The sequence below is a fragment of the Chionomys nivalis genome, chromosome X (genome assembly GCF_950005125.1).
Source record: "Chionomys nivalis chromosome X, mChiNiv1.1, whole genome shotgun sequence".
Taxonomy (NCBI): Eukaryota; Metazoa; Chordata; class Mammalia; order Rodentia; family Cricetidae; genus Chionomys; species Chionomys nivalis.
The window spans coordinates 69,289,243-69,316,811 of NC_080112.1; the positions used below are offsets into that span (position 1 = coordinate 69,289,243).

Consider the following 27,569-nt stretch of genomic DNA (forward strand, 5'->3'; position numbering starts at 1 on the left):
TGAGATTTCTTTCTGTGGTAGTGAAAATGTGGCGAATGTGGTGTTGGTTTTACATCAGTTCTATGAATATGCCAAAAGCCATGAATCATACATTAGGTGATTAAATTGCATTATGCATTATCTCTATAAAAGCACTAAAAACAAAAAAAGGCTTATCTATAAAACCCTATGTTATTACTTTATAGCAGTGGATATGCTTTATTGCCAAGAATCTTCATTTTGTTCACTTTCATTTTTCCATTGACTGAAACAGTGATTGTATATTATAGTATGCACTCAGCTAATGTTTACTGAATTACCATGGTGATAAGAAATGTAAATATACGTTTCAAAAATGAATCAATGGCCAGGTCATCACCTGGCACACGCCTTTAATTACAAGACTTGGGAGGCAGATGCAGGCAGATCTCTGTGAGTTCGAGTCCAGTCTGGTCTACAAAACAAGTTCCAGGACATCCAGGACTGTTATACAGTGAAACTCTGTCAAACAACCACAAAAAAGAATCAAGGAGAGCATCAACAGTTACTCCAGGCTTTTGAGTGAGGCAAATTCTAGTTTGCAATGATGATGGTGATTTCAGGAGTGTAATCACTGAGACAGAGAGACAGTATTAGCTGAGTTGAAAAGAGAGAATGGACTGGAGTTAATAATCAGGGAATTATCTAACAGAAATGTGAAAATTGAAACCACAGGAATAATATTACTGTAGAGATGGGGACTATATAGAAAAAGGAAGTATAATTAATTCAAGGGCATCCTGTAGAAAGAAAGAAAAAAGAGAAAGCTAAGAATAAAATCTCTTTATTTCACATAGAATAAAATAATGAAATTTGTAAGACTGAAAATGGACAAAGATACTGCAATAAGGTTTTGAGAGTGCTAATGATGTTTGGTCTGTTGTCAAAAGTCAGGGAAGAGATTTCAGGACAGCAGCAGAACTAATTACAAGTGAAGTGTAAGGACAGCTAGAACACTAACTTCTTTGAGAAGCTTTGTGATGAGAGTGTTGGGTTTTCTTGTGTCACTAAACAAGTTCAGTCTTCTAGCTCTTTAATTCCGTCAACCTCATACTAACACACATCCTATTAAAATAGGCCTAACTACAATTCTACAATTATATTGTACTCTCTTTAATTATGTGTCATTTATATTCATTTGTAGTCTGTGAGAATGCTTACCAGATCATCTTCATGTCTACATCCCAGAACGTAGTGCAGTACCTACTGTATAAATTTTATGAGTTATACAAAATGAATAGTCTTCTTCTTTTCCCTAAGACTTTTGCACAGTGGACAAGCACTCTACCACTAAGCTACGGTCCCCAGTGATGAAACTAATAGTTCTTTTTTATTCAATTTTTTAATTTGTTGTGGATGCAAGATTATTTCAAGACTTCATTCCAGCTTTAATCAGTGCGCACATGTTATAGTTTTCGGGGTCAGATAAATTCAAAAGGCCAACTGAAAGCCTTATCTCATGCCTCACATGGCCTGTTTCCTAGAATCAGTATGTTCATCTTTTTATTGAAAATAAATTTTTTATATTCTGATCACCATTTCTCTTCCCCCAACTCTTCCCAGATCCTCCCTGCCTACCCAAACTCATGCCTTCCTTTTCTCTGTTTCGAAAACAAATAGGCAAAACAAACCAGAATAATTTTTAAGTACAAAAAAGTGTATACAATAAACTCCCAAGAACATAAAATTGAAGAGTAATATACAAGTAAAACAACAGTAAGACAAAAAAAGTACCAAAACAAAATTAATATGAGACAAAAAGTCTACAAAAATACCCTTGAGTTCATTTGTGTTAGCCATCTCATAATAGTTCTTGTATTTATGCTGGCAAAGACATGACTAAAATGGTTGACAATGCCATCCAGATTCGGTAAGCAACAAGTATAACCAGAAAACTGAATGAATTAAAAAGATAAGGACTGAGTTAAGAAATCAAAGCAGTTAAGTATGTGGTTGTTTGAAGCGACTAGTATCCCATAATGTTTCATGATCCTGATTTTTCATCTCTGAGCAGAGAGGATATATTCAGATGAGCTAGATTTGTTCAGAAATGAGAAGCTTCATTAGCTGGAGTTGTCCTAATTTTATAGATGTCTAGCTCTGTGGTAGCTTTCTCCTTTTTTCTGGCCACTGGGTTTTATAACCAATCAGCTCCTAAAGTTGAGGATAAAAGAGTACTCATCAGTAGAACCGAGTTCTAGCTGTCAGCAGCCACCTATGTGGACAAAGCTCTTCACTGGATGATCTTTGATAATATTTATAATTGACGTAAGTCTGAGAAATGGAGAATTTGGACATAGAACAATAAGCTGAGGAAGACAAGGTTCTTTGTTATGTATGCAAACATAGTTTCTAGAACTTCCAGTTCTTAATTCTGATAAGAGAAGATAAGGCAACTCACAGTATTGTTGTACTTAGACTTAAATATGAAGGACATCTGGGAAGGCTTCTCAGTTTAAGTTTTCATTTTAGTTAGCTGAACATCAATTAAGATCTGACTCTTTTGTTATCAGGATCGTAAGAGGCAGTATGAGCTGCTCAAACTTGAAAGGAACTTCCAGAAACAGTCTACAGTGCTCAGACGTAAAACTGAGGAGGTAGGTAAGAAAAGCCCAACTGCTGCACTAAATGCTTTGTCCTTTTCAAACTAAAACATGTGTCTTAGGGATGGGAGGTGTCAATATTGGCCAACAGTTCTTAAGTCTTTTTCTTTCTTTTGTTTTATTTGGGGATTTATTTTTTGTTTTTGTTTTTCTGTAGTTCAGGCTGTCATTGAACTCACTGTATAGCCAAGGCCAACCTTAAACTCCTAATCTTCCTGACACTACCACCTAAGTGTTGGGACTACCTTCCAAGCTGTATAAGTCCTAAGTCTTCATCTCTTTTTATCTAGTATGACCTGTGAACAAGTAAATGTGTTGAAAACTACCATTTAAATGTGATTTTTTTTTAATTCTAATTTGGATTTTTATTTTCTTAAAAAAATAAAACAGACTGCTAGCAATACATGACACTCCCAGACATTTTCAGCCTGCAGGAGTTCCTTTAAATCTACCCCTCTTGCAAGTTGAAGCAACAGTTATTCATCAGTTATGTCCATGGAGATTTTAAAACCTGGCTCCTATAGGAATTCAAACCGAGAGTTGTTTACTGAGATGCTACAAATTAGAATGTTCTTCAACATCACCGTTTCCCGTTGTATTTAGGTAGCAGCTGCCAACAAACGTCTTAAGGATGCTCTCCAAAAGCAAAAGGAGGTTGCAGATAAACGGAAAGAGACTCAAAGCCGTGGGATGGAAGGCACTGCAGCTCAAATGAAGGTATGAACAGCCTGAACTGCCATTTTCCTTACATGCACTTGGGATAGGAAAAATAGGAAATAACTTTCTTTTGATTTAAAAGTAAATATGGAATTTGAAGTTCTGCCTGAAATCCTTATTTTTCAAAAGATTTATATCTGTAAACTGTTGTCAAGAACAAGAGTAGAGAATTCTATCCCTGCCTGTCAAAGCTCAGTTTCCATTTTATTCTGGTATAACAGACATATGGTGACTGGCACTTATTTAAAGTATAGATTGATGAAATGCTAGGTCGCATCATACCATGAACCAGGTTGTAGACGGAAAAAAAGGACAGAGTTTGAGTATTCCTGTCATTCTGCTTTCTGACATTCAACATGGTATGACCATCCACCTCACACTCCCCCCCTCACATGCCTTCCCTGTTATGGGGAGCTGTATTTCACTAAACTGTGAAAACCAATCAATTGTTCCTTAAGTTGCTTTTGTCACGTGTTTGAGCAAAGCACTGAGAAAAGTAACCAATATACACAGAATCCCCAAATACATTTTTTGGCAAGGTATGGTGGTATACTGGTGACCTAGTAGCATTTATGAAGCTGAGGCAAGAAAATCATGAGTTCAAGGCAAGTCTTTGCACCATGGATTTGTTTGAATCCACTGGTTCATATACATACATTCAGGCAAAACATTCATATACATTAAGTAAATCTAAAGTTTTAAATTTTTTTAAATTAAAGACCCAAATATAACCAGGCCTTTAATCCCAGCACTTGGGAGACAGAGGCAAGTGGATCTCTGAGTTTGAGGCCAGCCTGGTCTACAGAGTGAGTTTTAGGACAGCTAGAGCTGTTACACAGACAAACCCTGTCTTGACAAACCAGAGAGAGAGAGACTGGTTTAGCTTTAACTATAGATTTGTTTTAATTTTTTATAATTTTATTAAAATGAAATTGCATGGTATCTGACATTTTGGCCTCTTATCAGCATAATTATTTTCACATTCATTCATATTATTACAACAGTTACTTTTATTGCTGAGTGGTATTTTCATTCATTGTATTAATATATCATAACTTCTCTGGTCACCCATTGTTGCTCATTTGAGCTACTTCCAGTTTGGACTATTACAGATACTACATTGAATATTCATGGACTAAGTTTTTGTGGGAACTATGTGTCTTATTTCTTTTGGGTAGACATCCCAGACTCGAATGACTTTCTCATCTGCTAAGTATATGTTTTACCTATTAAACAATTACTTAACTGTTTTCAAAGTGGTTGTACTACTAGCAGTGAATGAAAAGGTCCTTGTTGCTGCATTTTCTCAACAATACTTATAGTATTTTCAGTCTTTTAAATTTTATTTATTCTACTAAGTAAATAATATACCTTGTTTTCATTTTCCTAATAACTAAGGATGCTGAGCATCTTTTTATGTGTCTACTTGCTTTTTGTTTTTGTTTTTTGTTTGATTGTTTTTATTTTTTTTTTTTTGAGACAAGGTCTCTGCATAGCCCTGGCTGTCCCAGAACTGACTGTGTAGATCAGACCGTTCTCAAATTCATAGAGATCTACCTGCCTTTGCCTCCTGAGAGCTGAGATTAAAGGTGTGAGCCACCACACCCAGCCTACTTTTTTGAGTATGTTTATTCTGTAAAGTATCCAAATATTTTCCCCACTGTTTGACTGGATTTTGTTTTTCTTATTATAAACGTTGAATTCTTTCTGTAACTTGGATATATCCAATAGATGACCTCTGTTTTATAATTATTTTCTCTTAGGCTCTGACTTGCTTTTTTCATTTTTAAATGGAATTGTTGGAATACCAAAACTAGCTACTTATCTTTGTTGAGACAGGACCATGTGTGTTCCTGGCTGGCCTCAAACTCACTGTGTGGCTGAGGATGAACTTGAGCACCTGATCCTCCTGCCTCCACCTCCTGGGTGCTAGGAATATGCTCTTGGTTTTTCTTTAGATTGTGTAATCTTTCACCACTAATTTCTGGAATTACAGGCATGCACCACCATGCCCAACATAGGCTTTTAATTGATGTTATCCAATTTATTGATTCTTTTATGATTCATAGTTTCCATGTTTTACTTGACATCATTAATAAACTCAGGTTTGCGAAGATTTTCTCCTAAATATTCTTTTTGAAATGTGTATTTTTAATCATTACATGTAGGCATATGGTTCATTTTGGCATGAGACTTCTGTCAGAATTATATGTCTGTATATCTATTTGTAGATTCCATTACATTGATCTACATATTTATGCTACTACCAAAATGTCTTAAATGCTATTCCTGAATTTCCAAAACATCAGATAGTATAAGTCCTCATAAGTTCATTATTCTTTTTTCTTTTCTTTCTTTTTCTTTTTTTGTTTGAGAAAACTAGGTCCTCCGCATTTCTATCTGAATTTTAGAATTAGTTTTTAAGTTTCTGTCAAGTCTGCTACGAGTTTGATTAGGATTGCATAAAATTTATAGCTAATATGTAAGAATATTAAGGGTTTTACAAAATGAGGGGGCTGGAGAGGTGACTCTGTGGTTGCAAGCACTGGCTCTTCTAGAGGACCCAGGATCAGTTCCCAGAACCCACATAGAAGCTTAAAACCATCTGTAACTCCAGTCCCAGAGGATCAGACATCCTCTTCTTACCCATCCAGTACCAGGAACACATGTGGTACACATACATACTTTCAGGCAAAACACCCATATACCTAAAACTAAATAATTTTTTATCAAAAATTGATTTCATTTTTTTCAGTTTTCCCTTTATTATCAAAATAATCTCATGGCTTGATTGTTTTAGCTCTTAGGATATAAAATGATATTACTTTTTTTTACCAAGTTTATTTTATTAAAGCATAATTGACAAAGTGTGTGTGTGTGTGTGTGCGCGCGCGTGTGCTTTATTGGGTAGTTTAGTAAGTGCTAAGTATTAAAGCCAAGGCCTTGTGCATGCTGGACAGGTACTCTACTGATGAGCACCTCCCATACACTGATCTAGATCATGGTTAGCTCTCCTTTGTGTTGGTCTTATAATTACAAACATAAAATATGGGTTCTTTTTTTTTAAGTTACTTTTTTATTTAACTTCATTTTATGTGTATTGGTGTGAATGTATCAGATCCCCTGGAGCTGGAGTTGTACAGTTGTGAGCTGTCATGTGGGTTCTGGGAATTGAACCTGGGTCCTCTGAAAGAATAGCCAGTGCTCTTATCTGCTGAACCATCTCTCTAGCCCAAATATGGCTTATTTTAATATGATGTATTTAAGATTGAATCATCTCAATTTTTGTGTATAAGTCCTATTCCAGTGTATGGATTTACTATGGTTTGTTTATCCAATCAATTGTGCTTTTGACTTTTTTAGGCAAAGGCTGGCCTGGATTGCTTGTGTAGCCCAGGATGGCTAGTCTAACTTGTAGCATTCCCCTTGCTTCAGCTTCTAGAGTGCTGGGAAGTATAGCTATGAACTGCCACACCTAAATAACAATTTGGGATTATATCAAGTTTTTCAGAGTGACAGAACCAATAGACATCAGAGATTTATGAGGAGAAATGGCTCACATAGTTAGAGGGCTAAATGTCCCATAGTAGTTCATCTGCATGCTGGAGATCCAGGATACCATACCACACTTGAGTCTATGATAGAAGGCTAGTTATATAACTGTAAGTCACAGGGCAAAGGCTTGAGAATCTGGGGGTGTTGAATTAAGTCCTGGAGTCCAAAGATCAAAGTACTTGGAGCTCTCATGCCCCAACTCCAAGAAAGTTAGAGGGTTTGCCCTCCCTGCCTGTCAGTTTTCTTCTATCTGCTACTCCGGCCTGTTGTGCGTGGTAGCCACCCACATTGATGATGAATTTTCTCGAATCAGTCCACCTTCTCAATTGCTATTCTCCCCTGAAAACACCCTGACAGATATACTCAGAGAAATGACTTCACTTGTTCTTTAGGTATTCCTTAATCCAATCAAATCAGAACTTAAAATAAGCCATTACATGAATTAAACTACTACTAGAAAGTTCACATGCAAATTTCTTTTTTAAAAAACATTTATTTATTTATTATGTATACAATATTCTGTCTGTGTGTATGCCTTCAGGCCAGAAGAGGGCAGAAGACCCCATTACAGATGGTTGTGAGCCACCATGTGGTTGCTGGGAACTGAACTCAGGACCTTTGGAAGAGCAGGCAATGCTCTTAACCTCTGAGCCATCTCTCCAGCCCCCCACATTCAAATTTCTGCATAAGCATTACCTTTCACTTTGGCACACCTAAGAAATGGGATACATCATAATTTCATAGAGAAAATCTACTAAGATTCTGAGCCATAAAATAAATTTTAGTGTGCTCTGAATGACTTAAGATGGTTTAAGTCTTGTGCAGTATTTTTTTTTTTGACCATGATGGAATTAAACTAGAAATAGATATCAAAAAGATACTTGAAAAACAGCATGGTGGTACATGCTTGTCATCTCAACATCCCATGGGTAGAGGCAGGAGGATCAGAAGTTCAAGACCAGCCTCACTACAGTTTGAAGCCAGCCTGAGTTACATGTACTATATTTGAAAAACTCCCCAGGTACTTAGAAACTAAGTGATATGCTTCTAAATAACCCACCATCAAAGAGAAAATTAACCCAAACTTTTAGAATTTATCTTGAATTGAATGAAAATACATTGCTTTTAAAGGAAAATGAACGCAAGTCATTGATATCAACTTCTTCCTTGAAGAAACTAAGAAAGTAAAATTAAATACAAACTAAGCAGAAATAAGGAAGTAATAAAGACCAGAGTAAAAATTAATTAATGAGCTTTGTAAAAATTATTACTAATTTTGATAGTTCATACCTATGGTCCTAGAATTTTGGGGATCAAGGCAGGAGGATCACAAAATAAAAGTAAGCCTAGGCTGCATAATAGCACCCTATTTCAAAAAGTGTTACATTAAGCAAAAAATATGTTTATGGTAAAATAAGCATCAATTTTTTCCAAGTTAGCCATCTGTAAGAAGGAGTTGGTTGAGGAAGGAAGGAAGAGTTGGTTCTTTCATAGGCCTCTGGATTTCCTGATCAAAAAAAGGTAGAAAACAAAATGTAATTAATAGAAATTTCATAAATTATATCACTGTATATTTTATATACTATAATGATTAAAAAGGAATGTGCTAAATGCCTACTTTGAGAGTTTGACTGAAATAAACAATTTCTCTGAAACATACAAACTACAGAAGTTTACTGAAGAAGAAAGAAGCATGTAATAACCTGAACAACCTGATATCAGTTTTTGTTGTAAGGAGAAAGGGGCCCTTTGTTTATCCCTGCCACCCGGCTAGGTTACACCTGAAATAACCACACAGAAACTGTATTCATTAAAACACTGCTTGGCCATTAGCTCTAGTTTCTTATCTGCTAATTCTTACATCTTAATTTAGCCCATTTCTATTCATCTGTGTATCGCCATCTGACTGTGACTTACCAGCAAGATTCTAACCAGTATCCATCTCAGACAGAAGATCCATGGCATCTCTCACACTGCCCTTCTTCCCAGCATTCAGTTCTGTCTACCCTACCTACCTAAGTTCTGTCCTATCAGGTCCAAAGCAGTTTCTTTATTCATTAACCAATGAAAGCAACACATGAAGAGAAGAACCTCCTACACCAAGTTTTTGTGTGTTTAGTATGTGTATATGCAGGTTTGCACAAGTGGGGGGGGGTGGACCTTGTGAAGGCATGGGTACCCTGTTTCTGCCTCCCAGGTACTGGACTTACAGGCAGGCCCCCATCCCTTGCTTTTTAAATAGATGCCGGGAATCTAAACTTCACTTTTCATATTTCTGTGATAAGAGGTCTAACCACTGAGTCACCTCCCTAGCCCCTGCAATCCAATTTTGAAGTTGAATTTGGTTAATTTCCTTTCTGGTGATGGGAATAGGGGAAGAAGTAGAGGGTGGCCTTAAGTTAGTCGTATATGAAAAGATTTATTTAGGTTTGGCTTCCTGGAGCTCACTATGTAGACCAGGCTTGCCTCATTCACAGAAATCAACCTGCCTCTGCCTCCCACGTTAAAGGTATGGGCCACTACTGCCCAGCTATGAAAATCTTGATCAATAAAAAAATTTTAAAAGCCCAGGTGTGCTAATACACACCTTTAATCCCAGCAGATCTCTGAGTTCAAGGGGACAGCCTAGTTTACATATAGAGCTCCAAGACAGCCAGAGAGACCCTGCCTAAATAAATAAATAGATAAATAACACAACAAAGCAAGCAAGTAAACAACTATGTAGCCCTACAAATCCAAATAGCTTTTCTAGTTCTCTCTCTCTCTCTCTCTCTCTCTCTCTCTCTCTCTCTCTCTCTCTCTCTCTCTCACACACACACACACACACAGTCTCTGGGTTACCTGTAACTCCCTAAACAGATTAGGCTGGCCTTGAACTCACAGAGACCTGCCTAGCTTTGCCACCCAAGTGCTGGGATTAAAGGTGTGTACCACCACGCCCAGCCCAAATTCTTTCAAATTTTTAGGGAAGAAATGATATTAGTTCTGTGCAGAGTCTTTTAGACAACTGAATCAGAAGGACTACTTTTGCTGCTCAACTTATGAGGTTGTCAGTAGTTTTCTCGGATAACCAAAACCAGATACAGACATTACAAGGAAACTACAGACTAATATCTTACAAACATAGTAGAACTTTTTTTATTATTTTATGGATGGATGGTTCTCATCTTATAATGAGGCTCTATCCCAAAACACTTGCATTAAGTCACAAATGTACTTAGTACACCTCATCTGCTAAGTATTATAGTTCAGACCTATCTACCTTAAGTATGCTGAGAAAAGTTTGCTATAGAAAGCCTCTCGTGACTTTGGGGATATTGTTGATAAAAGTTCTTAGAGAGGTAATGGTTTTAGTGAGATAGACATAAATAACAACCTCACTTCTGGTTTCATAGGCTCTAGTCCAAATGAAATTAAGTTCAACTATATCTAGCCCAACTCACACGTCACTGATTTCTCTTCTAGAATTGGCTTGGAAATGAAATTGAAGTTATGGTCAGTACTGAGGAAGCCAAACGGCATCTGAATGACCTTCTTGAAGATAGAAAGATCCTTGCTCAGGATGTGGCACAGCTCAAAGAAAAAAAACAATTTGAAGAGAATCCACCTCCTAAACTCCGAGTAAGTGTCATGGGAAAATGCTAACAATAACCACATAGAATTTCCAGCAAATCCTCACTGCTTTGGAGTACTCTTTCCTTTTAACCTTCTTGCCCACTGTCTTTACAGAGGCGCACATTCTCACGTGATGAAGTGCGTAGTCAAGATTCAGAAGCAGAAGATTGTATTGCAAAGAAGATTGAAAGCCGGGAGACTGAACTGGAGCTCAGGTAATAGGGCTATAGCTGAAGCATAAAATGTTAAGCCTGGAATCCAAATAGGTGCCACCATCCCACTCATTCAAGAGTTGTCCTCTTCAAAGGATTTTATGGTGGGAAAACAATAGCAAACAGAAAGTATCGGAATTTTGAAATCCATTCTGGACTGTGTCACTATGATGCTCTGTGAGGTAAGTGTCATTCTTCTCTCTTTACATTTGTGAAGCAAAGTTGGGGGTCTTAAACTTTTTGACAGAGAGACCAACAATACACACTGCAACAAAGACAGCATCTTTAAGAAATGATACAGTTCAAACTTGTAGCACCAATAATAAAACCCAGAGACAGATATTAGGGTTCCAGCTGAAAAATCAGAGAAGCAAGGCAGCCATCCACTAGAGAGCTCTTACCTCTACAAAATCTTCAGACTGAAAGGAGAGTGAGTTCTGTCTCATCCAGCCTTATATTCCTCTCTTGTGCTGGGATTAAAGGAGTGCACCACCACTGCCTGACCTGTATGTCTGACTAGTGTGGCTGCTTTGCACTCTGATCTTCAGGCAAGCTTTATTTATTAAAACAAATAAAATATCACTATACAAACTTGTTAGCTACATATAGAAGAATGAAACTAGGTTATTTATTTCCTCTCATACACAAAAAACTCCACATAAATCACAGACCTGAGACCATAACCCAATAGAGAAGAAAATAGTGAACACACTTCAACTTATAGGAAGCACACACTTTTTTTTGTTGTTGTTGTTTTTGTTTTTGTTTTTTTTGGTTTTTTGAGACAGGGTTTCTCTGTGGTTTTGGAGCCTGTCCTGGAACTAGCTCTAGTAGACCAGGCTGGTCTCGAACTCACAGAGATCCGCCTGCCTCTGCCTCCCAAGTGCTGGGATTAAAGGCGTGCGCCACCACCGCCCGGCGGAAGCACACACTTTTGACAGCAGATGAGACCTCATGAAAAATAAAAGCTTCTGCACATCAAAGGACACCATCATTCCAGTGTAGAGGCAGCCCATAGAATGGGGGGGGGAATCTTTATCAGCTGTACATCTGACAGAGGGTTAAAAATTAGAATATATACTGAAGTAAAAAATTTTGTTTTTGTTTGTTTTTCGAGACAAGGTTTCTCTGTAGCTTTGGAGCTTGGCCTGGAACTAGCTCTTGTAGACTAGGCTGGTCTCGAACTCACAGAGATCTGCCTGCCTCTGCTTCCTGAGTGCTGGGATTAAAGGCGTGTGCTACCGCCACCTGGCATAGTAAAAAATTTTGAGACACTGAGACAAAGAACTAACAGGTAACATACCATGATGTGCTTACCCCACACCTACATATACACAGAGATATAAATAAAAGGTAGAAAAAAATCAATTTTTCTAAGCCTCTACATATATATATTCTACTTATTTCAACCAATATGTAATAAAATTAGATCCACTTTGATATTTCCTTGGGCTTCCATTTGTTTATAGATTTGGAGGTACCACATAAACTTTGAATAAGGTGGCTTATTATTTTTTTTAACTGATCACTCCATATATAAGAGTCTTTTAATTTTCTTCTCAGAGCTCCTCCCTTTCTTCTTGCTGTTGAGGCTGATCACAGTAAATCTCACTGTTCTCTCCCTGAAGGAATGCTCAGATTGCAGACCTCCAGCAAAAGCTCCTAGATGCTGAAAGCGAAGATAGGCCGAAAAAACGCTGGGAGAATATTGCCACAATTCTGGAAGCCAAATGTGCCATAAAATATTTAATTGGAGAGGTAAAATTACTCTTCCTAATGATAACAGTTATAGGGGACCTGGCTGGGTAGGTTGAAGTGTAAGGAACACTTTTTTCTTTTTTTTTTTCATAGTTTAATTTTTATTAAGACAAAATTTTACTGCTAGCAAAGAAACCTTCTACTTAGAAACATGATGAGCTAGTGCTTTAGAATTACGTTTTGTTATTTATGAAGTACTGTTTTACACAAAGGCATTGTAGTAGCTATTGCCATTCTAAGCTGCCAAAATGCTATGAAGGCAAAACCATCTCCATCTACTTCTCTTGCCTTCCAAACTGAGAGTTTGGTACATGAAACTGGATCCCACCTTTGTTTTTAAGAACTGCTCCTATGATGGATCACTATTTTTGTTTTCCTTTTATTTGCCATTTTTTGTCTTCCCATAATATTTTACTTCTATTATAAGAAGAACATGTGAAGAAATAGTATAGAAGGAAGGGATTGCTGTGTCTCTCCTGTTTATTATGGACAAATGAAGGAATACTTTCTTAGTGCTATAGCTACTTTTCATGGTAAAAACTCCAAGATACTAACATTGAAGAGTTTGGTAGATGAAAGGTGGTTAAAAAGAAGGACAGGACAGTGACTTAGAAAAATATCATAAATTGATATTCATCATGCCTGACATATAGCAAGTATGCAGTAATGTGACCTGTTGTTAATAGAAAAAGAAGTTACTGGTAAGCATGAAGTATTGTACTACTTTGAAAAACACCTCTGAGATAGTATGTTTAAAAATTTGAGACATAGTCTCAAGGAGAAAACTTAGTCATTTTGGCATATACAGATTCGTTTTAAGAAAAAGCCCTCTTTGTTATCTTGAATATATTTTGTCGTAAGCTGCCAGAAAGTGAATCAAAATTGATCACTCAAGACAAGCATATAGTTTCTGAATTCAGAAGTTTGAGCATTATTATGCTTTATACGTTTTTATCTTGGGCTAGCAGATTTAGTCTACTAAGGAATCTTGACTAGTCTAATGCGTACTGGTATTTATGATGCTCACTGTCTGGACTAGTAGTGAAAATAAAAGTAGGTCAGTACAGCATTCCAGTCTTGCCTAAAGAGGTTTGTCTTGAAAGTTCTACAATTTCAGCTGTCAGATCTACAAGTTCGAACATGTGAACAGAGATTCTGAAACAGAATTGACAATAAGCTGTGTCCTGTGAGTTCTTCTTTAAGATTTAAGATCTTTTTAGAATTTCAGAATTTTGGAATTGTCAGATATTGTCCATGTTAGGTTTCTATCCTTGCCTTTATTCAGAGCAGCAGATAAATGACTTCAGTTGTGGCTTCTACTGCTAAGATACCTGTCTCTGTAGAAATATCAACTTTATGGCCTAGGAATAAAACAGTGCTGTTAGGGTGCTAGAGAGATGACTCAGTGACCCAGGAGCACTGACTGCTTTTCCAAAGGGTCCAGGTTCAATTCCTAGCACCCATGTGGTAGCTCACAACTATCTGTAACTCTAGTTCTAGGTGACCTGACACCCTCTCTTCAGACCTCTACAGGATCTCGGCATGTACATAGTGTGCAGACAGACATGCAGTCAAAACACCAGTACACATCAAAAGTAAAACTTTTAAAGCCAATAGTAGTATTTCAGTTCAGTATTATAATCTATTTGACATGGTAAAAAATTAGAGTGGATTTAGACTTTTTTGGAAGAACTTTTCTCAAACTGTTTCAAGAAAACTGACCCTTTCTTGTTTAGTGAATGGGGGGAAAGACAGATCATTCTTCAAATAGAATGACTCTCTCTTATCCTTTCAGCTAGTCTCCTCCAAAATCCAGGTGAGTAAGCTCGAGAGCAGCCTGAAGGAGAGCCAGGCCAGCTGTACTGACATGCAGAAGATGCTGTTTGAAGAGCGAAATCATCTTACTGAGATGGAGACAGAGTTAAAAGCTGAGCTGATCAAAGTGGAGCAACAGAACCAAGAAAAGGTAACTTTTAGCAAGATAAGAAGTTAATGATAAGGCATGGGCTGTCACTGCCTTTGGTGGTTCATTATTTTAAAAAGTAGAATATAAAAAAAATAAAAAAATTAAAAATAAAAAGTAGAATATGCCTGACATGGTGGCTGATGCCTGTAATCCTAGCATTCTGGGAGGCTAAAGCAGAAGAATCATCTCAAGTTCAAAGCCTATCTGGACTACATTGAAACCCTATCACTATCTAAAAAAATAAATAAGTAAACAAACAGTGATGGCACATGAAGCTTTTTTCAAAAGGCTATGTGGTCTTTTTCACATTTTGTAAGTAAGTAACCTGAAACAAAAATGACTTTTCTAGCCACTGGCTGCAATCCCAAGGATACATGCTGAGAAACAGCTTTAAGAGGCTTATTGCTTTGGACCATGAGAAGACATTTTTTACCTTTAACTCACAAAAAAGTTACATGAATCACTACTTGAGCTAAATAACATCCTTTCTCCCCTTACTCCTTTCTTATCACCCAGTGCTTGTGTCTTTCTTTAGGTGCTGTATCTTCTCAGCCAGCTGCAGCAATGCCAAATGGCAGAGAAGCAGCTGGAGGAGCCGGTTAGTGAAAAGGAACAGCAGCTGCTGAATACACTGAAATGTCAGGTATGCAAAACATGATGGAAGGTCCTGTCCCATTTGAGCCATGGCACTTGCAGCAGAAAGTAATTAATGACAAACCAGAGCCTTTATTCTTTTGAGGCCCTGTTGAATCTGGTTATGGCAAATCAGTGTAACTACAATAAGAATAGCCTGATATTCAGGCAGGGCGGTGATGGTGCACACCTTTAATCCCAGCACTTGGGAGGCAGAGGCAGGCGGATCTCTGTGAGTTCGAGGCCAACCCAATCTACAGAGCTAGTCTAGGACAGCCAGGGCTACACAAAGAAACCCTGTCTCAAAAAAATAAGGATAAAACAAAACAAAAACCTAATTTTCAGTACTAAAACAGAAGGGTCCATTTCAGACTTAGGCCTCCTGATTCTTTTGCCTTATTAACCCTAAGCTCCAGAGCTGAGGAAAATATGGTATTTACTTAAAGTCTTGACGGCAGGGGCCTGAAGAGATAACTTAGTAGTTAAAAGCACTGAGTGCTCTTGCAGAGGATTGAGTTGTCACACACATGCCGGGCAGCTCACATGTGCATGTAACTTCAGCTCAGGAGGAATTCCATGCCCAGCCTCCAGCATGTACAGACATCTGTGCTCATATACACTTAAAAATAATACAAGTAAATTTTAAAAAATACTGAAGGCATTCAAATGTATCTCTCTGAACTTGTTCTGGGCCAGGGCCAAGACCTGACATGTTTTAGTTTTTCGAGACAAGGTTTCTCTGTAGCTTTGGAGCCTGTCCTGGCACTAGCTCTTGTAGACCAGGCTGGCCTCGAACTCACAGAGATCCACCTGCCTCTGCCTCCCGAGTGCTGGGATTAAAGGCGTGCGCCACCACCGCCCGGCTGACATGTTAATAAAATGCCTAGGTCTAAAATCTTTCAAAGTCCGGGAACACCACACCCTTTAGTAGCATGTGAGAGCACTATTTTAGTCCAACTTAGAATCTTAATTTCTGCACTGTCAGTCCGGGAGTGCCTTAGCCCTTCACACCTTAAGACATAACCAGACAAATTAAAGTTAGATAGATGAATTCAGTTGCCTTAAGTGCTAGCAAGTTTAAGCAGGCTTGTTAGAGTAGCATTCAGACTAGGTAGTCTATGTGAGAAGGGTGCACAGAAGCACATGCAGATTTCTGAATCAGCATGCTGATGTCCATAGATGCTATGAGAGCGGGAAATGACAAGAAAGCTTACTTCCTGCAAGTATATTCAGGGATGTTGGGGAATACTGAAATATGAGGCATTCACAGTACCTAGGAACAAGGAATGAGACATCTTTCTGTGTGTCTGCCTGGGATGTAAAAACCAATCATCTACCAGCCACTTGAAAGCAGTGTTTTCGTCTGAGTTGTTTAGTAGCTCGTGTGTACGATCCAAAATAACCCCATCTATAATTATGCTATCGGGAAATAGGATGAAGAGCTTAGGAAGATGCAAGAAGTATGTGAGCAAAATCAACAGCTTCTCCAAGAAAACAATGCCATCAAGCAGGTAAGATGGCGTTCCACCCACTTGATAAGCCTCAGGAGACCCTTGTTGCCACCAAGACTAGCTAACCCTTGGAAGCAGTCCCCAGTTTTGATGACTATATTTAGCCTGATTTTGTAAAGTCTCCATCAAGGTTTTATGTGAACCAGTCATATGCATTTCAAAGTGTTGGAATGCAAGTTTTTGTCCAGCAGTTTTAATCCCAGCACTCAGGAAGCAGAGGCAGGCAGATCTCTATGAGTTCGAAGCCAGCCAAAGATATATAGTGAGACCTTGTCTCAAAAACCCACATGGTAACAAACAAAAAATAAAGTATACCCCTCCTTAAATATCTTTCCTTAATCTAATAGTGATCTTAGAAAGTTAAAGTCCTCCAAATACTCTATTGTTAACCATCCTCACTTTATTGTGATATACAAGGAGGATAGCCTAGGTCTGGAATCTTTGATTTAGCCATGAACGCTCCCAGAATCTGCCTTAACATTATATACTTTGGGGGAGGGGGAGGGAATGGGAGGTGGTGGTGGGGAAGAGGCAGAAATCTTTAATAAATAAATTAGTTAATAAAAAAAATAAAATACAGTTCCTCGTGTAAAATAAAATAAAATAAAAAATAAAAAAAAAACATTATATACTTTGTCTCTCCTATTCAAACAGAAACTGACCCTCCTCCAAGTAGCCAGCAAACAGAAACCCCATCTTATGAAAACTATCCTTCAGTCTCCAGACTCTTCCTTTGAATATATTCCACCTAAGGTAAAATGTTCAGTTGTCTATGATACCTTTACATAGCCCAAGTTTGAGTGAGTGTACTAAACCTGTTTTGCGTAAAAGGCTATAAGAGTAAGGAGTCCCAATAAAACTAGAATACACTCGTAAGGAAAATAGGCACTCAGCTTCCTCAGAAGGTTAATTGTGGTCAATCATGCAGTTATTACGTAACATAGCTGAGAAGGAACAGAAGCAAAGAGCAATGTTCAGCTGTCCATCCAGAGATGCTTATCTTATTAAACCATGAGTCCTCTCTTCCTCCCTCAGATTGATTGACCTCCAGTTTCTAGCTCTTCAAAGACTCTGCAAGGCTAAAGCAGAATTTTTGTGATTGGCAAAATCAAGTGGAATATATTTGAGAAGTCTGAAATCTCTGTAAATACTGCTGACAATAGTTACTGAGATGATAGCATGTTATATGTCGTTTTCAAAAACTTTATTAACAGCCTTATTTTCTATAGCCCAAACCTTGCCGAATTAAAGACAAATGCCCAGAGGAAAGCTTGGACATCGAGGAGCTACAATATTATTCAGAGCATTCTGTGACCGAGCAGGAGAATGACAGTGATGATTGTGCTGATGAGGAGTGGATACCAACAAAATTAGTCAAGGTGTCCAGGAAGAACACCCAAGGGGTATGAGCCAACTCTCTAATTTCACTCATTTGAATTAACTCCAGTGGGCTAGCTTCTGAATCTCACATTTGTCCCTGCCCTGCATCTGAACTCCTTAGAGCTCCTTCAGAGGCATCAGCTCTAAGGGAAACTTGTCAGACTACCTCTGTATGAGCTGTGAGGGCTGCATGAACACCGAGTATTCAAGTTGGCTGGCTTGTTTTGATTGTTCAGGATTGTGGCAATCTGAATGAATACTAGCTTTCTGTACCATTTCACTGAAGCTGATACCCAAGTGATCATCCCAGTCCATGTTGTACAGCTTTTTTTATAGTTTAACCAACCATTCTTACACATCATCTTTTAATAATTATAAACAAATCCAGAGAGGTATTTATGGTTTGCATCTTACAGATAGGCTTCAGATCCACAAGAGGAAAGTGAATTGGCCCATGGTCACCAAAATAAGTGATAGTCAGTATTTGAAATTTAGTGTTTAGACTCCCAGATCTAGTTTATTTTCACCATATTATGGTGGTCACATTAGTGTTTTAAAAAAAACCTTGGACCCGAAACTGAAGTGGGTACTTTATCTTCCTTGCCTGTTGTGGTCTTTTTCCTTTTTTTCTTACTAGGCTAAGGAACAAGTGGAATTATGGAAAAAGATAAGAACAAACATGCTAAGTTAAGGCTAATTAGGAATAATCTGACTTGGGTGTTGTTTTGCTTTGCTTTGCTTTGCTTTGTTTTAGACATGATACCTTATATAATCCCAGGCTAGGCTTGAACTCATTGTGTAGCCTAGGGTGATGATCAATACCTAGTCCTCCTACTTCTACCTCTTGAGTGCTTGTGTAGCCTAGGGTGATGATCAATACCTAGTCCTCCTACTTCTACCTCTTGAGTGCTAAAAACTGTCCTGACTTTAAGGTGTACTTCCACAATGTTAGTGCTCCATAATTACTAAATACAGGTGTTTTATACTGAAACATTAATTTCCAAAATACTATGCTGCATCAGTAGTCCTCCTGTGCTCTGTAACCACCTTCTTAAAGAATGGCTCCTAATTTAACTTACTGGCTTCCTTGAAATAAACTTGATTTGACCAGTTTTGTAAAGCAAAGTTAAGTGAAGCAGACCATAAGGAACAAACGGACAGGTGGTGTCACTGTTGGTCAGGTGGTGACATGGATAATGCAGCATACTGTGCCCTCAGAGAGCTTCTAACCTAATGGAGGAATCCAGACAAGAAATATGAAGAAGCATATTGAGAACTTTAGTGCATTCGTGTCCGGAAGAATAATTGGGAGGGTTTTGGTTTTTAAAGCCAATCAGAAGAAGTGTAGATAAAGGAGATGACATTGAAGGAGGTGACTGTTGTGGCAAAGATAGTGTTGAGGACAAGAGAGAGAACATTTGTGGCACAATAAATCATAGATATCAAAAACTTAAAGCAGAGTGTTGAGACACTTACACAAAATGAAGCAGGATTTTAACTTTCGATGTATGTATGTGTACTGTTTCACCTGCACGTTTGTGTGCACACTATTTGCATGCTTGTTGCCTGCGAAGGTAAGATGAGGGCATCAGATGTCCCAGAACTGGAGTTACATATGGTTGTAAGCCACCATTTGGGTGTGGAAATCAAGTCCAGGTCCGCCGCAAAGGTAGCAAGTACTCTTAACTACAAAGCTATCTCCCTAGCCCCCAATGTCTGTCTTTTGTTTATTTCCTCAACCAATATTTATACTATTATGATTGAAGTAACAGTGTGAGCTAAATGTAGATTAAATGGGCATCTAAGTTATAGAGACAGAGTTCAGAAACATACATAAAAACAAAAGGATAGAGGGCCTAAAACCTTTGGAAAGGAGTTTGCAGGTATGAAACAATTATGGATACACTTGCTCTTGAAAAAGCTTATCAGCAGCATTGTTGCTCTAACACTGGGAAGTGATTCTTTATAATTTGGTAAGTGGCTATGCATGGACTTTAAAGAGATCAAGTGGACTCTCCTATTTAACAACCTCAAAATATTTAGATGCCATGTCCACTCTTGATCAGACTGCTTGGAAGACACATTAGCTATACATGAAGGCCATCTTTATTATTGTTGCTTCAACCCAGCTGAAGATGGCAGCTCTAATCACTTTCTTGTGCTTACTAGAAAAAATACTATAGCAGACACCAAAAGGATGGCTTTTCCAGAATTAATGTCTTCCTTGCTAAGGAGATGCTAAATGATAAGTCACTTGCTATAGTAGACTGAGTAACAACTCAGAAGGTAAATTGGCATGGGTTCTAGTCTGGAATTTATCAATAGTTCATTGAGTAACTGAGCAAGGTACTTAATTTCCCTGAGCCTGCATTCCCTTATGTGTACAATGAAGAGATTAAACAAGAGTAGATTACGTCCAGTACTAATGTCTTGAGTTCAAGGACTAGTGAAAAATTTAATACTACCTTTATATAATGTTATATTGTATATTAGAAGTTTAAAAATATATAAAAATCACCTTGTAAGGGATAAAATAATTATATATTTTTATTAAAGCACTGAAAGCATCTTTAAATATTTTGCAGTCAAATGCTCTACCACTGAGCTATATCCACATTTAACTTTTTTGCATTTGTCACCTGTGTTGGGGGCACATCTTTATTTGTTTTGCTCTGTTTTCTGAGACAAGATCTTAGGGTAACTAGTTTGGCCTTGAACTCCTTATGTTGCTCAGGGTGGCTTCAAAATCATGATCCTCCTGCCTGGGCCTCCCAGTACAGATGTGTGCTACCATATGTGCCCAAAAGGGAACAGATATTGTCTCTTCTGTGCTAAGGAGAGAGTAGAGCTGAAATCGGAAGTGACTTTTCCATGGTCATGCCAAATATTAAATTTAGGGATAAAAGCCATGCCTCTTAAGTCCTGCTCTGGTATTCTTTATTCTTTGAGTTTAAAATTTGACCAGATCTTATTCTTCTGAGACATACTGAACTTACTACTAGAGTTACAGACTGTCAAACAACCATCTCAACCCTAGTTTTTCTCAGGGGAGCTCTTTAAAAAATAGAACCTGGGATGAGTTGATCTGAGGTAGGACTTGAAGTTTTAGAAAAGTTCCCCAGAGATTTTTTTTCTCGTGTATATGCGTGGGTCTGTGTGGGTGAATGCCACATGTGTACAGGTGCTCGAGCCCAGAGGCATAGAAGCTCCAGTTTGAGCACATTGGATCCTTTGGATCTGGGAATTGAAGTTGGGTCCTCTGGAAAAGCAGCAAACACTCTTAACCACTGAGCCACCTCCCTAGCTCCTGCAGAGATTTCTCATGTATAGTAAGTGCTGAGAAGGCAAACCTAGGAGTCGTCCTGTCCGTGCTATCTCTTGAGATATGCAGTTTCCGTACAGTTGTGTCAAAGTCCTTCTCTGGCATTGTAATCTGCTTCCTGGGATGAGAGAGAATAAGATGGAGGCATAGCAAAGGCATATGACATTCGTTTGGCGCATCTGTCAGATATTCATGAGCATTCAGCTCTACCATCATCACTACCAAGTGCCCGTCTCTAGTCTCTGCTTGCCTGAAGACTAGCAAAATCAGAAGTCTATGGGTTCAAAAGCAGCCAGCTGCTGTATGCTATTAGATTTTAGAAAGTGTTCCTTCCGTGTGTAAGTGTGCTATTCTATAAATCCTTTCACCAGGTTATGGCTATGAAAAATTCTAATCACTCATGACGGCCCTTCAGATATCATTTGCATCATCCCGTGTGATAAAATAGAGAAATGCTGGCAGGGTAAAAAGAGCATTTTTGAAGCCTTTACATGAGCCACAAATGGACAAAGGACCTAGGATGCTGTAATGGTTCAAGGCCATGCTGAAGGAATGTCTAGAAGACAGATCATAAAACTCTTTTTTTTTTTTTTTTTTTTTTTTGGATTTTTCGAGACAGGGTTTCTCCGTAGCTTTTTTTGGTTCCTGTCCTGGAACTAGCTCTTGTAGACCAGGCTGGCCTCAAACTCACAGAGATTCGCCTGTCTCTGCCTCCTGAGTGATGAGATTAAAGGCGTGCGCCACCACCGCCCGGCTCATAAAACTCTTATATTTTGTTTGTCTTGCTCAAAGTAGCTAAAGGGATTTTTTAATTTATTATAATGTATCTTGTAGATAAAAGTGACTAAGACGGAAATTCTTATTTAATGCTACTAGAATTATAACTTGGTATACCTGTTCTGGAAGGTAACCTGAAAATATCAGAAACTTTAAAAATATTCCGTCATGCTCACTTCGGTAACACATATATTAAAAGCGTTCCTATTCTTTGATCCAGAATTACTCACATAGTAATTCATACTAAAGAAATAATCATCAAGAATCTTTTCTAAGTAGCTTTTTGCCAGGAATGAGCATATTTCTGAGAATACATTTAACTTTATCGTTGTGAACATATTCTTGTAGGAAAAGAGATAGTATCAAGAAAAACAAAGTAGTTCTGAATGGTGATAGAGAAGAAAACAAAACTCCATAGTGAAGTTAAAGTGATAATGGGGAGGGGAAAGGCTGTTTGGGAAGCAGATGGTTAAGATGAGATCTAAACAAAATGAGGAGCACCAGGCATGGGGGGACATAGTTGTATTCCTGGCACTCTAGAGGCTAAGGCAGAAGAATTACAAGTTCGAGACCAACCTGGGCTATGTAGTGCCAGCCTAAGTCGCGAAAAGAAAGTGAGAGAAGTAAGAGTAAAGGAGAGAAGAAAAGGGAAGAGCAAATGAAAAGACCTCAGGGTGGGATGAGGTTCACATACCTGAAAAGGCCATTGTGACGGTCATGCATTGAGAAGTGGGAAAGGTGAAGTTAGGTGTACTTGGGCCAGAATTTGAGGGCCTTGCCTTGTATGTATGGTTTAGATTCCATATGTGTACAAGGATATTCACTAAACATGATTTGTAATAGCGAATTTTTTTCTTTCTAAACTATCTTAGTATCTATCATTAGGGGACTGGTTAAACAAACTGACGTATCTACATGATGGAATATTGTATATAGCCTTGGGCTTTAAAATTTTATAGGATGATATACATTATCCTCCTGATCAAAAAAGTGTTATTGTGGGTTTCCTATATAGCTACAGAACAAAGATGATAGTTCTTATGTGTAAGGCCCTTAAGATCTTGAATTTTATTATAAATTCAGGATAAGTCCACAGATGTCACCAGGAAAAAAAGCGCTGACAACTGTAATCTCAGGACTTGTTAACCACCATACTATTGGATTGATTTTGGTCTCACTGTGTAGGCCTGGCTGGCCTGAAATTCTCCATGTAGATTGGGTTAGCTGCCTCTGCCTCCCGAGTGCTGGGATTAAAGATCTGAGCTGCCTTGACCCACCGTGCAAACTACTTTAAGCTAGATCTCCATATATTGTATTTAAACAGCTGATTTGGAGGAGCCCAGATGCCAATCTTGTATTTATTCCTATTGTATCCTTTCTTTCTACTTTCAGCCTATAATTCCAGCCTGTCAAAATATTTAGATTGTGATTTTTGTTATCTTACCTATTAGTCATCCTTTCAGCTTTTTGCCATCATTAGAGCCAATAAACAAATTGACTATAAGGGGTGTGTGTGTGTGTGTGTGTGTGTGTGTGTGTGTGTGTGTGTGTACTGCATGTGTGTGCTGTGAAAACTGCAGTTTCAAATATAAATGATTTTAATTCCTATCTTTGGTGATATTGAAGATGAGTTAGTGCTCAGGACAAAGCCCTAGCTGACACTGGACAAAGTGTAGAAATGTGCATTGAAAGAAAGTACAGTTAAGTAGGTCACAAAATGCAGAACAACTTGACTCTGTCCCTAAATAAGCCTAACTGTACTAGCATGGTCTTTGAGCGTGAAACTGTGACTAGTATTTGTCACAGTGACCCAGTACTTGTCACGAGAGAAGGGTGTTAGGACAGCCCACTTATCTTTCTTCAGCTATACTGCCTAAAATAGAGCATTTCATTGTTTGGTGTAACCTGCTCTTAGTTAACCTATGGTGGTTCCTGGTGATCCTGGTTAATGAAAGGGACTGGTTTGGTAGAGATGGTGGCTCTTTTCTCTTGTTTCTAAAAAGACTTGCATATGAAGGAAAGGTACTTTAGAATCTAATCCTTTCAGTAATGTGTCTTCCCACAAACCTGTTTTGCAGTGTTCCTGCAAAGGCTGGTGTGGGAACAAGCAATGTGGATGCAGAAAGCAAAGGTCAGACTGTAATGTGGCTTGCAGCTGTGACCCCACAAAGTGTCGGAACCGACAGCAGAGCCAAGTAAGATCAGTATTGCTTCTTCTCACCATCTCTTCAGACCTCTCCAGAGTTTCTAGCCTTTTGCTCCTTCTGCCCTGAAACCTGGAATCTCCTAACAATAATCCCTACACTTCTTCCTCTGTACCCAGAAAGAAACATTTCACTCCTTAGGTATGCAGTCCCCACCCCTAGCCTTGTTGGAGAAGCTTCTGCATGATTTCTGAAACAGGAACAAGGAACAGGAAAGCAAGAACTTACAGGTTACAGAGACACAGGATCAAACTAGTCCAGAAGCTTACTTGGAATTGTGAAAGCCATGTACTGAGATAGCAGTTTCCAAAAAGGAAGTGAATCCTTCTGGCATCTTGAGACAATTGTTAGTAGGCTGTATGGGAACCGAGCATTCCATGACTCTGGGAAAAGCGCGTTGTGAAGCAAATTAACGTAGCTGTCCTTCTGTTAGTCCCAGGAAGAGCAAACTCCGGGAAACAAAATGTTCTCTGAAAAGAGCAGCAGCAACCAGGTTCAGTCTCTGTACTTGCCTTATACCTGCTTAATCCGATGGCAAGAAATCTTGGCCACAGCTCTTGACACATAATACAAGACTTGCAAGTGTACTGTATAATGAACATTCATCGTGCATTTCTGAACATTTGCACAGGAATAGTCTGGGCTTGGGCCTTTTATTTCGAAGACTTCTAAGCTAAGTAAGTTATGTATAGGTCAGGCTAAAACTCAGAGACATAATGGAGGCCTGTAAGGGTTCACTGTTCTCATGGTTTTTCATTTAGGATTCTAGAACCCTGAAGCTGCAGCATAAAAGGGTCTCTGCCTGAAACCTTTAGAATTTTATTTCCATCAAAACAATTTGCTCTTCACTTACTTTCACATTGGGCCTCTCCTTATATTTTCAGTTAAAACCAGGCAGTGGTGGCACACAACTTTAATCCCAGCTCTTGTAAGGCAGAGGCAGGTGGATCTCCATGAGTTCGAGGCCAGCCTGGTCTCTAAGAGCTAGTTCCAAGACAGGTCCCAAAGCTACAGAGAAACCCTGTCTCGAGAAACTAAAATAAATAGACAGACAGACAGACAGAATTTCAGTTAAAGAAAACCACTGATTTGGGGCAAGGTTTCCATTTTACAAAAGAAGAAATTAAATTCCAGAGGCAAACTGAAGTTACTTGCCTGATATATAGCTGTCCTGACAACTAAGATTAAACCTCAGGCTTCCTGGATCTCAATCCAGCTGTTTTTTACAACAAACCACTCCAGTTTTAATCCTAATTCTGTGCAAAGTCACCTTATGACCCAAATGACTTCTGTACCCTAAATAAATACTAATGCGGAGAGCCTCCTATAGGTGCTATTGCAGGTTATAGGCAGAAGAACTTTAATCAAAGAAATAGCCAGCCGGACGGTGGTGGCGCATGCCTTTAATCCCAGCACTTGGGAGGCAGAGGCAGGCGGATCTATGTGAGTTCGAGACCAGCCTGGTCTACAAGAGCTAGTTCGAGGACAGGCTCCTAAACCACAGAGAAACCCTGTCTCGAAAAACCAAAAAAAGAAAAAAGAAAAAAAAAAAAGAAATAGCCAAAGCTTGACCTCATTTTCCTTCTTTTATAATTTTCTTTGAGACTAGGTCTTGCTAATTCCCCCAGGTTGTATCAAACTTGTCATCCCTCTGCCACAGCCTTCCAAATCCTGGTAGTAAGCTATATACCCCCACACCCAGCTCGGCCTAATTTTAAAGTTCCCTTCACCATATGTCTCATTCTAGACATGAATAAGTCCTTGGAGGCTACCTCTTCCTTTTTGTTGTTATTTTGGTTTGGGTTGTTTTTTTGTTTTTGTTTTTTGTTTTTGAGACAGGTTTTCTCTGTGTAACAACTCTGGCTGTCCTGGAACTCACTTTGTAGACTAGTCTGACTTCAAACTCAGAGATCCACCTGCCTCTGCCTCCCAAGTGCTAGGATTACAGGCGTGCGCCATCACTACCCGGCCTAAAATTTGCCTTAAGTTGAAGATATTTTCTTTTGTTGTTGTTTTTTTTTTTCCTTTTTTGGTTTTTTTTGAGTCAGGGTTTCTTTGTGTAGGGAGTTCACCTCTTAAGCACAAACTCATTTCTTTGGGGACAGAACATGTTAAGCCCTATGGCTTCTCTGAACAGTAGCTCCCTTAGGTTTGCTTTGAGTAATGGGCTGATCAAGTCCTCAGAGCTGGGACTTCCCTGACTGAAGAGGAACAGGCTATTTTGTAACTCAGGGAGCTAAATTATAATAAGCCTGTCTGCTTGATTTCAGGATAACTTAGATGCTACTGAGCAAACCCAGGATTCTGAAAGTTCCTTTAAACTGGAAGACCCTACAGAGGTGACCTCAGGATTAAGCTTCTTCAACCCTGTCTGTACAACTCCCAGTAGCAAGGTGGGTGGCTAAATTCAAAACATGAAAAAACTGTGTTTGCATCCTTTTCTGCATTAGCTATGATAGAAGCCCATGGGAGATAGTTGTGAAGAAAGATATAATCAAATTGCTGGGTGCTGGCTGGAGTGTGTTATCTAATAGAGAGCATTTGTAGGGGTTGTATAGAACCTTTGTAGTGGCTCAGCTGGGCCCGTCTATTCATTTCTGTCTCTGTCTTTCCTAGATCCTAAAAGAGATATATGATGCAGATCAGGTGCTGCTGGGCAGGCCTGCTTTTGTTCCTTCCTCTGACCACCCAGAACTGAGACCTTCAGAATCACAAGAAAATAAGGTCACAAGCAAGAAGAAGAAGCGAGCTCTAGCCAGCAATACCAGCTTCTTCTCTGGCTGTTCTCCTATTCAGGAAGAGTCCCACTGAGGTTATGGTCATAGTCTCTCTTCTGTCTGTCCTGGACACATTCTCAGGGTGCAGCTCAGAGGGGAAGGGTGCTAAAGACTTCTGTAGCTTTTAGGTTTTGCTTTTGAAAAAAGGAAAAAAAGTGTCACTGAAAGGAAGAGGACCTTTGCTGAATGTTGACCTTTTCTGTCTACTCCAAACAACTACTTTTCTTCTCCAGAAGGTGCTGAACCATCTGTTGGAAAGAACTAACTGACCTTCCTGATGACTGACTCATAGGACACCCAACCCCAGCACAATCTAGCTCTTTCTTTGCAAGCAATTGAGTTGTCTCCTCATGCAGCAGAGGCCAAGATGTTCCTCTCTCATGGTCATGTCAGCTTAATGGAGGAGCCTCGTGCAGGATGGAGACCTGACTCAACTCCGTCACCGCAACTCAGGAGTGGGGCTGCTCCATTCCAACTCTGGATTTTAACAGGAACTTCAACTGTCTGTCATGTTGCTAAAG

General features: G+C 38.8%; 1 protein-coding gene across 2 annotated transcripts in view; it reads left to right on the top strand.

Moving 5' to 3' along the window:
- The window catches only part of Kif4a (kinesin family member 4A), a 104,860-nt gene extending 77,291 nt beyond the window's left edge, over positions 1-27,569 (top strand). For both annotated transcript variants that reach the window (XM_057760005.1, XM_057760006.1), the window contains exons 19-31: positions 2,532-2,615; positions 3,225-3,338; positions 10,359-10,514; positions 10,623-10,723; positions 12,349-12,478; positions 14,274-14,444; positions 14,980-15,087; positions 16,511-16,588; positions 17,243-17,341; positions 17,818-17,991; positions 24,146-24,262; positions 26,542-26,664; positions 26,888-27,569. In XM_057760005.1, coding sequence (XP_057615988.1) covers positions 2,532-2,615; positions 3,225-3,338; positions 10,359-10,514; positions 10,623-10,723; positions 12,349-12,478; positions 14,274-14,444; positions 14,980-15,087; positions 16,511-16,588; positions 17,243-17,341; positions 17,818-17,991; positions 24,146-24,262; positions 26,542-26,664; positions 26,888-27,082 — 1,650 coding nt within the window. In that variant the 3' untranslated portion in view covers positions 27,083-27,569. The remainder of the gene's footprint in view (positions 1-2,531; positions 2,616-3,224; positions 3,339-10,358; positions 10,515-10,622; positions 10,724-12,348; positions 12,479-14,273; positions 14,445-14,979; positions 15,088-16,510; positions 16,589-17,242; positions 17,342-17,817; positions 17,992-24,145; positions 24,263-26,541; positions 26,665-26,887) is intronic.